The following is a 10,863-nucleotide window of genomic DNA, read 5'->3' as shown; positions in this document are numbered from 1 at the left end:
TGGTGGGGCTGATTTCCTTTGCCGGAAAAACTGGCTTCTTTCCTCCTTGCCCTGGTTTCACGCAAGTATGTGCCATTCTCGAGATCAAGCCGGTTGGGGGTCATTCCCCTTGGAGCCTCTTGCACCGCGAGGACCTACCTTTGCCATCACGAAGCCACATAGATCTCTGACAAGGCCTGGGGTGGTTGTGCTTGGGAGAGGTCTCCTGCCCACCTGAGCACCGGCAGCAGAGCTTGTACCTGCCTGCTTTAAACCCTGACTGTCCCCTCTCATTTTTGACTTCAGGAGCTGTCTTCTGCCATCCGGCTCTGGAGGAAAGGCTTCTGGAAGGACCCACTCCAGGGTGGGGACAACCTTGCCAAACCCCTCCCTCCAGCAATGGACCACTTTGAGGGAGATCCCCCCCAGGAGATTTCCTCAGGCTTGCCGTGCCCACAGTGTGCCCAGGACAAAGGGCGGCACCGACACATTTTCTCCACCAGCCCTAGGAAGCTGGGGCGGCGTCTGGCTCTGTTTAAATGAGGCAATTTTAGCTACAGATTCTATTTGTGCATTTATTTAAGATTGCTAAAATTTTCCTGTTTCTTCCTACCCCAGCCTCGCCTCCCCCAGGGCAGGCACCAGCTCTCCCATCAGACGATTTCTGTGTCAAAGGAGTGACATGCTGTACCCGCCACCGCCCTCGCAGGCATCGCTGAACGAGCAAGGTGGGACTGTGCCGCGGCCGCCCAGCCCTCCTCACTGCTTCACGCTGGGCACGGCTTTATTTTCTGATGGGCCAACTCATATGGGTGTTTAGAAACAAGAACTGTCACTTAAATAAACATGGTGCTACGTAAAAAAAAAAACCAACAGAGATTAATTTTACGTTCACCTATAATTACAGTGGAAAAGGAGAGCGGGCCTAAGAAATCCCATCTTAAAATAAAATTAAAGCCCGCTTCAATTTTTCATCTAGCCCATTTCTTCTACTAACAGCACACACGCATTTGTACATGTTATTAGATTGACGTTGTAGCATCCTGGACAAATCAAATTAATTCAAATATCTGCAGGTACGAAACGTTGTAGCTGAGAAATGAGCACATAAAGTATATGCAATTTTCCCCTGGCAGTTTATTATGGTATGAAGAAAAAAAACATTCTGTGCTTGAAGCTGACGTTATATTACAAATGTATTGCGAAGTATGACGTGACTATTAAAATATGATTACACAAAGTATGAACATTTTAAGAAGTTTACAGTACAGTGAATCTTTTATAAACAGACTCTTAAATATACATAGGACAATAGTAGCTGACAGAAAAACATCAAAAATTAACTATTAATGTTTATAGACTTTTCCCCTGAAAAAAGTCTCACATTAAAACAGAAATTATGAAAAGCCTTAAAACCAGGAACAAATCACCTGTACACTACAAATATACATGGCAGAGGTGCGCAAACCAGAGCTACCTTTTCGCTGAAGGGTACAGTCGCCAGGGAGGCTTGGCAGCGTCTGCCCAGCGCCTCCTCTCCAGTGTAACCCACTTCAGGCAGCGCAGCGCCTCGCCTGCCTGCGATGCCCAGACACACACGCACACACACGCCTGTCAGCAGCTGTAACATCACAAGCACACACTCGCTGCAGGACAACGGACGACGCGTTGTCAGTGTCGGATCGACCTACTGGAGTGTATCAAGTTGAGAACGTGCCCGGGATCTTGCAAATGGATCTCTGCGGGCAGATCCCTGAATGCACTGGGAGCCCGGGTGGGACCTACATACCAGAATCGGGCAGCAAGGCTGAGCTACGAGGGAAGAATCAGCAGCTCCTTTTATGGATTTTATTTTTTTTTAATGCAACTTTTCAATCTTTCTTCTTGATATGGGAGAACAGATGCCACATCTGATTTCTGCTTAGTCTGGCTGCAATGACACCCCCAGTTCATGTGTTAAGTTATGTCAAAAACATAAGTATTTTATGCTGTAATACACAGTATTACTGAAACTAACAATATTATTTGCATATTTATAACAAGGTATAATGAAATCCCTATAATAAAACCAAGTTATGCTATAGATTTATTTACAAACAGTCCAGCAAAGAAGTATAAATACTTCTACATTTAAGGTTTAGGAAAACATAATTTACAAAATATTCAAATATATACAGTCATCTGAAAAACTGCCAATATTAAACTTCGATGCAGGCAAAGAATTGGCTGAGTCTATTCATTCTGTACTGAAAGAGGCGGTGGCTTTCATGGGTTGTCTGTTATGTTCAAAAGCCATACGTATGCTATTTACAATGAGACTGCTGCTCTCCGAGCTAAACATGTCCGGAGCTTTGAGCGTGCTGTCCCAAAATGTCGTCTATCATTGTCAGATTGTTCAACCACTCTTCGTCGTTGCTGCTGCTGTTCTTCATGAGGGAGTCGAGGAAGTCAGTGTCACTGCAGTTTGCAGGCATGATCGAATTGCTGTGCTGGGGCACAAAGTCATATTGCGGCAGCTCGGCAGCGGCGCTCATCCTGTTGAAGGCATCGGGCGGCTGGCCCGTGGAAGGGTAGCTTGGTGGGCCAAGGCCCGAGGCAGGATTGAGCTGGTTAAAACTGGACACTCCTTGTGGCATTGATTTCATAACATTCATAGCTGGCAACGGTGCTCTGGTTAAATTGTGTCTCAAGTTCTGATTACTCATTGAGCTCAAGCTCTGGCCAGACTGCCCCATGCTCAGTTTTTGCATCTGTCTGACCTGGACGCCGGGAGCGATCTGATTTGGCGGCACTACAGCCTGCTGAGAGAACTGCTGACCCGGTGCGCTTGGTCTCACGTTCTGTTTGGAGAAGAGAGTGTTACCGGAGAACTGCTGCATGCTGGTATCCATTTGGCTTTGATTTGGCATTCTTGGCACAGCGGTCGGCGTCCACATCTGGGCAGATGAGTTGGGGTAGACGTTAGGGATTCTTGGCATACTCGGCTGCCGCAAGTGTTGCTGAGTTGCAGAGTGATTTGCTAAGGAACCAGAACTGAAGCCTGCCATCGGCATTCCCGGCCGCACAGCAGAGTGGCTATGTACTGTTTGGCACCCCGAGTTCATGCCCAGTGAGTTCTGGCTCGGCCGCAGCGGGATGTTGAAGTCAGAATTAGGCGGAAAAATCCCCTGCTGCTTGCCAGGGTTGTGTGGAATCATCACCATCGTCCCGCTGCTCTGGCTGGCGGTGGCTGGGGCCATGCCAGAGCCCAAGGTGCTCTGGAGCATAGCTGGGTTAGACGGCAGCATGCGGTGGTTGGGCGGAGGAGCTGGCATCACCTGGCTGCAGTCAGCAGGAATGGGCTGCTGCACGGCTGCGTACAGAGAGACACGTTAGCTGGTGAGCGCACGTTCACCCTGGAAACACGGCAGAGCCTTGAAAGGCTGCTGCTCCGTCCTTTTTCATTACATGGGCCTCTCCTCTGTGTTCTTTGTAACAGAGTTATTACTGGAGCAATAAGGAAATGGGTGATCTCATGATATGTGATAAAATGTGAAATGCTTTTATTTCAGGGAGAGACTCATTAAGCGCCCTGTATTTAATCAGACCCCAGGCCCTGGCTCCTCGAGGCTTTTCATAGCACGCCGTTTCCCTCCTTACCTTGAAACTGATTTATCTGCTGAGCCGCAAACAAACTCCTCTGCTCAGATGTTACTCCCAGCATGTTTTGTCTCTGCTTTTCCTGGAAAACAAGGGACATAATAGTCAAGTTGCAGTCTCTTGACAAACAAGAATAGCAGCAGACACTTGAAGTGTAGCCACTGTCATCATTAACAACCTCTCCTGTAACCACACACACACACCCCCCGACAAGACTCGGCCCAGACAGTTCATTTCAGACTGGATCTTAACTGCTCCCATGCCCCTTCTTGCGAAGGTGTCCTGACAACAGCCCAGCATTAGGAAGCGCAGCCTTCAGCAGACGCTGTGCAGGCAGCCCAAGACCCAAGGGGAGCTGGATGAACATGGAGACCCTCGTGTTCACCAGCTTATGAGTGAAGTGCAGCACAGCCGGAGGCTGCGGGAATCCTGGCGTCTCCCCAGTGCCTCTCGTGCTGACTATCTGGACATGTTCTCTGAAGTACCAGATCCGGGGACAAAAGCTGTCCAAAAGTCTATTGGTGAACAGAATCTGTGGCAGCATTGCAGGAACACACTGACAAACAGGTAACGGCTGGTGGCCATTACCCTCTCTGAAGGATGGCTCTGCTCGTGTGTACCATCACCCTTTGTGCTGGTTGCCACTTCTAACCAGAACATAGGAGTGAGCCACAGGAAGCCAGGGATCCTTAGCAGGTGCTCCCTGAGCAAGGCATTGCTGGCTTTCTCCAAGTGACCGGATTTGCATCTCCCACCATTTAACCCCAGAATCTGCCACCACACTCGCATCCCTGCTGTGGACAGCAGCTGTGACCCGGGGAACTCTTTGTGGACAGTGGAAACTGAGGCCTGGCTGAACTCCCGCTGTGTTAGAGCAGCACAGATAAGCTTGAAGCCAACTGATGACAAGGAGGCAGAGTTGGTTTTGAAAGGGAGTTTGATCAATGAGCAGGGCAGTACTCGGTTGAGGGTTTTACTGAGCTACTTCTCATCTCATTTCCCATCCAAAGAAATGAGCCTCCTTGACCCAAATCCAGCAGCACACTCAGAAAGCCAGAGGCACATGTTCAATGCTGCCTCACCCAACTCGTCTGTGGGATTCCCCCGTCCCTGCTCCTTCTGCTCCTTCACTCAGCATGTTACAAACCTCGTATTGGGACTTCTGTTGCTAGAGAGACCAGCAAGTCCAGGACAAAATGGAGTCTAACATCTGGTCTGGTAAATCCCCAGGGAACCAGAGAGAAAGGCAAGCATGGAGAACATCTCTCCTGGGGCTGACTCACTCTCCAAGCCTCCCTTCGCTGCATCTTCCCTCCCAACTCTGCGGCTGACCAAGGATGACGGCAATGATACGGAGGTGACTGAATCCTTCCCTTGCATACGAGTGGGCAGATCTGCACTCGGACTTGCTGTGCAGCACTTGGCCCTGGCCTCTCTTGGGCATCACATCCTGGACTCACCACAGCCCTAGTCTGACTCAACCCAGCAATTCCAGGGTCACTCCTTAGTGTTTGCTGACTGGTGATTTCCCCATTCCAGTTAGTCCTGTCCTTCCCAGTGAGGTGGACAGCACAGGAACCCACAGAGGCACTCAGCATCGTACCTGCATCAGCTGTCGTTTCATTATTTGCTGCTTCAGTAAATGGTTCCTCATCGTGTACCCATTCACCGTGGCTGGTGCCGGCACAGAGCCTCCGCTTGGGATGGAGCCCGGCTCCTGAAGTCTGGCAACAATTCCAGCGTTTTGATCCTGCCAAGAAAGATGAAAAAAGAAAATTAATCTCATCAGGGAGATAACAACAGAAGCCCTCATCCTCTCTGTTGATGCCCTCTCTCTGGTCTTTGGCCATCCCAAGGCCAAAACACCTTGTGGATTCACAGGGACCCGCATGTGACGGTGAGGACAGCGAGGGGCAGGGGACTGCTCTGATTTCTGAGGATCAGCACAAGAAGGGAAAGAAGCAAAAGGTTAATCCAAAATTCTTTGTGACTAGCCCAAGGCTACAGGACTGATTCACTACCATTACTGGAGTCACATGGCTGCCTGGCTGGCAGAAGGGATGTGAGTAAAGCGTCACATTTCCCACCAGTTCCCCAACTGTTACACTGAAAGACATAAGGAAAGAAAAGTTGCATCGGGGTAGGATTTGGCAACTGGATATAAAGGAGAAGCCTACAGTAAAAGAAAACAGCAAACTAAAGGCAGAAGAGGGGAAAAGGTGCCATCAGACCAGGGCCCTGGAAAGATGGGGGAGATGTGGGCCTGGGATTGAAGTGGTTCTTGTGGGTTCCATGACCGGACAAATGAGGAGAGCTAATTGTGAAAGGAGAGGAGAACATGTGAAAACGCAGGGTCAGGTCATGGCCGGGCACAAATCAGTAATGCAGTGGGCCTGATTCCTGGCTGGTGCGAACTGGCCTCGCTGTAAGTCTTCAATGAAAGATTTGAGTTGACTTTCACCAGCTGAGGACTTGCCTCCAAAGAAAGAGCATTGTGGGGAGAAGAAAAAAAAAATTCACAAGAACACGATGCAGACACAACCCAAAAGGGAAAAAGAATTAAAAAAATACTGAAGTCTAAACATCTTAGGAGCTGGCAGGTAGTCAGGGAAACACAAGAGAAAAATGAGGTAAGAAGTCAAGGCCTCACTGAGGACAAGATTCTTTAAGTGCTGTACCTAGGAACAGCAGTAGCAGTGTATTCCCCTTTCACCATTTTCACATCCAGCTTCTACATTATTTATGATGTTTTGTTATTATTGGCAGGGAGAAGTATGTATATTATATCCAGCATCCTTAGCTGGGCCATGCTTCCTTTGTTTTCAGAATGGAAGCCCACATCCTTTGTTTGAGAATCAATGTTATCAGGAGATAAGCAAGAAGAAAATGGTTGTTGCCTTTTGACATCTGACAATTAGAAGCATGCTCAGATGGAGAAAACAGGATACGAGCCATGTTTCAGAGGGGCCAGAAGAAAGCCTTGGAAGGCATTTGTCACCAGGCAAGCTTCTCAGGCCTGGGGCGACTTTCCACAGCAGCTTCACCATGAGGAATCACCCAACTCCTTCCAAGATATTCTTTGTAAGAGCGATTACCAAGAAGGTCACTGAAATTACTCATTTTTATGGTGCCTCCTTTTGTTGTAGCACTTCGGTCTATTATGCAAAAGCACAATTGATGAAATGTAAATGCCTGCTAGATAATTTACTAAAAGACACAAACCTGCAGCTCATCACTGCTCTCATTATCATTCCTATTCATGGGCAGTCTCATAAGACTAGACTTTATTACTGGTGCTTTGCTTACAATTCTGCTGGACATCTCTCCTCCTCCCCCTTCCCTCCTACCCATTTTACTCCCTCTCTCCCACAGAAAAAGAGGGAGGGGAGGAAAAAGGTAAATATGATTTACTACAGATGTAAATATGAAAGTTCATGTAAAGCTACCACTCTGCTTTCATGTCAGACAGGATTCTGCAGCCATAGTTAAGCTTTGAATAATGCAGATTGCCTCTAGGGGAATATTTGAAAGTGCAGGGATTCAGTTTGTGTACTCTGCACATGAAAGACACTGAAATGTTCATACCACCAAAATCCCTGCCATCTATCCAATTTCCTCCAAACTTGTCTTGTTGCGTGCAGAGGGTCTGTGCTTACTGAAGCAAATGAGTTTAGTGCAAGGACAATCATTCTGATGTCTCGCTCAGGGCTATTGCATTAACAAGTCATAACATTAAAGTCTCTTTTCCTAATCATGTCCACCTCATTCTAATTTCTCCTAAGCATCATCAAGAAAATAATGTTGATTTTTCCATATTATTAATGGTAAAGAAGTGTAAATCACATTACTAATTGCAGCTTTTGTGCTGTGGCAGTACAACAGCTTAATTATATGGGACTTTCTGCAGGCACCCTATAGCAATAATGACAATCAGCGCAGTTCATTTGCAAATACACAGAATGGGTTGCTGAGTTTTTCAGAGCAAAGTTGGATAACACTTAATTAGCCAGTAAAGAAACAATCTATAGATATAAATTTTGCTTTTGGGGAAATTAGGACAAAATAGCATAGATGGGAAGACAAGGAATGAATTCAAAATCTCGCGTTCTACAGTTCACATTTAGGTTACGCCAAAAAAGAAAAAAAAAAGAAAAGGAAAAAGTTCTCTCTTTTCACCACTAGTGGGAACTACTGTATTCCCTTACAATAAAAAATAACCACTTAAACCTCATGACTAAGAATAGCTCTGGAGGTAGTCTAAAGGACACTGCTATCTGTACCAAAGGTTAATGAACTTTAAACATTTTTCCTTTTCATCACTCCCCAAGAAAAATCGCTTTCCTTCCCATAGTAAGGCCAAGCCAAACAAGCCATAATCTTAACTTGTCTGTAGTTTGGACTATCCCATTTTAAAATCCAGGAAGACAGCAAGGAGAGGAGGATTCTAACGTCGAAGTCGGGAACGATGGAAGTGGGTGTTCACACCCAAAGGGTCATGCGGCTGAGCCAGCTGTAAGCTACACTGGAGGAATCAGATGGCTACAGGGGATTCTTATTCTTCAGCTTTTACAACAATGTGTTTGCATGTAGGTATCAGGTTTTTTGCCTTTTTTCCCTCCAAAAACTCCTATTAAAACATCAAATGGGCAGAATCCCTAACCGAACGGCACGCCACGCAGACCTGGAACTGGAGAGCATGTGTTTGAGAGCATGTGTTTCTGTTGCTAGGCAAACTGTCGCACAGCAGGTCCGGAGCTCCTGCAGCACTCCCAGGGCTTTCCAATGTGGCAATTTCTGTTCAAAAAGGCACTGGGGCTAGCTTCGTGGTTTTGACTTAGTATCTCTGAACCTGACTTAGAATCAGGTTCCAGATTTGCAGAAACACGTGCTGTTTGTGTCCGTATTCAGCCACTGACTGTAATTGTAAAAGCTGCCGCCCAGCCCAGTGAAACCAGTCCCTCCCAGCCGGTGCACAATGGCAGGCTGCTCAGGCTGGGCAAACGCATCCGCAGACTACTGCGTCCAACTGTACTGAGCGTGGGGCTGGTCCCACAAAACATTCGGGCACGCACTTAATGCAAAGTGTGCAAACAGTCCCACTGAGACCTACCACGTATATTTATGAATCTACATCCTTCTAAAAATCCACTGACGAGCTCGACCTGCCCAGCCCCATCATCTGATTACATACGAGATGCACAACTGCAGTAAATAAGCGTGGAGATGAATTGTTCTGTGTGAACGCGGTTGATAAACTCCAGTCCTCAGCACTTAGTTATATATCCAGTAATCACTTTGTGGCTTCACTTAAGCGAGAATGAAGAAATTTATGGCCCCTAATTCCTCTGAATCCTCATTAACAAACAGTCCAAAAAGAATTTAAAAGCAAGGCTTTCTGAGGATCTGAGCTAGAGCTTTAATCGCTTTTTGGCAAATATGTAAAAATCCCTCTAATCTTTAATAAAGAGCATTCATTGTTTTTTAGGACTATGTGAAAACACTAAACTCATTTATCATTATTAAACTTTCCCATCTGCTCTTACGGTGTAACTCCAAAGAATATAACAAAGAAATGTACATGTTAAATTGTATTGACTTAAGCCCACAGCTATTGGAGATGTACGATTTATTTCAGTGAGGGCATGAAGGGGACTGCAGGCTGCTAGACAGAGTCATTTGTCCAATGCTGAAAAGACAGTTATCTGCACCAAAATGGCTCTTGGAAAGGCACATTTGCTTTATAAGAAATAAGCTGCCAGGTGAGACCATTCAGCATTATGTTACAGACCCAGACAATAAAACTAAGCCATGAATTTCAATAGTTAACAGATGGACTAATTAGAGACTGAATTCTTTGTGTTTCTAGCAGATAACCAGGTCACAGCAAGGTTACTGAGAGAGAGAGACAGGCAGCTTTGCAAATTTCAGTAGGTATTTGCAGTCGGGGAAGAACTGCACTTCCTAACTGAAAGCGTTAGCAGCAGTGGAAGAACGGAAACGTGTCTAATTAAAAATGCATATAGTACCTGCATTTTAAAAGTTTCTTCCATTTCAAAAGGCACTGATCATTTGAGAAATATTCCCTCCACTTTCAGTGGGGCATCCAGCTGAACCCAGTAATTACAGAGCTTAAAACAGAAGGGTTGTTGAGATGAGCCACAGCACCCCAGCATAAAAGGAAAAGACCAAAGGAAATGGGTCGCTCAGGGTAGATGTTTGCTGTAAATACGAGAAAGGGACAAGCTGTTTTTTCCACCAGTTTTTTTTTTGTAACCAAAGATAACTTACTTTGAAGTATTTACCGAGAAATCACACAGTTTAAAAAAAAAAAAAAAAGATAGGAAGAACATGGCTACAGGACTTGACAGGAGCCTGTGCCACTGATCCGCTCCGAGGCCCTGGCTGCTCGGCCGGGGACTCTAGGTGGATCCGTATTCACAGCAGGTACAGCTGTTCACTAGGGGTGGGGTGAAGTTTCATTAACCGAGTTTTGTTCTGTATTTTAAGAACATCTGTTATGTATGGGGAGTTCTGTACTTGACTGACAAAATGCAAATCCTAGTTTCAAACTAATGCCTCGGCGTTTCCCTGTGCTCCCGCCTGCCTGCCGGTGCATGGTCTCCTGTCTAGTCGGTGCGCTGCATCTCCTTGGTGGGGCTTTCATGCCTGGCAGCGCTTTGCTGTAAAGTCCAGGACTAAGACTCCTAGGCACAACAACTCTAAAAATACTACAACCTAAGCAATTAAAACACTAATAATATTAAAGTTGCCCCACCCCAGGAATTTCATGGTTGTAAGAGTTTCATGTTTAGATCTACAGAGAAGCCACACATAGACTCCCAGTGTCTAGTAACCTTGTGTGGCCCCGTAGAAAACCTTGATGCCACCTTTACAAAGGAGGATCGTTGCCTCCACAGCTGTTAATCCAAGTAGATACTAAGATGGTGAATCTGTTTGGCCAATGCATACAAACAAAGCAAACAAAATCCAGGGTCATGGTTTGGCAGAATGATCGTGTCAGCCCACTCGAGTGTGAGGTCTGTGAGATGCCGTGATCATTTGCTTCATGCAGAAGTCAGGGGTTATGTATGCTTCTTGCCTCTGCTTCTTGCCTTCAACAAAACTCTCCGTTTGCTCTTTGGAAGTTTTCTGTCTTTTTTCTCTCCTCTATTCTGCTCACAATTCAGAGATGCTCTTCAAGATAAAACAGCCTTTCAGTTCAGAAACGCTCCAAAGCCTTTTGTT

The 10,863-nt window shown here is 46.2% G+C and overlaps 1 protein-coding gene across 2 annotated transcripts in view; it reads right to left on the bottom strand.

Moving 5' to 3' along the window:
- Positions 1–1,096: 1,096 nt before the first annotated feature.
- MAMLD1 (mastermind like domain containing 1) overlaps positions 1,097–10,863 on the bottom strand; it is a 104,926-nt gene continuing 95,159 nt past the window's right edge. For both annotated transcript variants that reach the window (XM_076347231.1, XM_076347230.1), the window contains exons 3-5: positions 5,222–5,368; positions 3,619–3,700; positions 1,097–3,331 (exon numbers count right to left, since the gene is read on the bottom strand). In XM_076347231.1, coding sequence (XP_076203346.1) covers positions 2,313–3,331; positions 3,619–3,700; positions 5,222–5,368 — 1,248 coding nt within the window. In that variant the 3' untranslated portion in view covers positions 1,097–2,312. The remainder of the gene's footprint in view (positions 3,332–3,618; positions 3,701–5,221; positions 5,369–10,863) is intronic.

Source organism: Aptenodytes patagonicus, chromosome 9 (assembly GCF_965638725.1).
Source record: "Aptenodytes patagonicus chromosome 9, bAptPat1.pri.cur, whole genome shotgun sequence".
Classification (NCBI taxonomy): Eukaryota; Metazoa; Chordata; class Aves; order Sphenisciformes; family Spheniscidae; genus Aptenodytes; species Aptenodytes patagonicus.
This window is presented reverse-complemented; position numbering and strand designations above follow the sequence as displayed.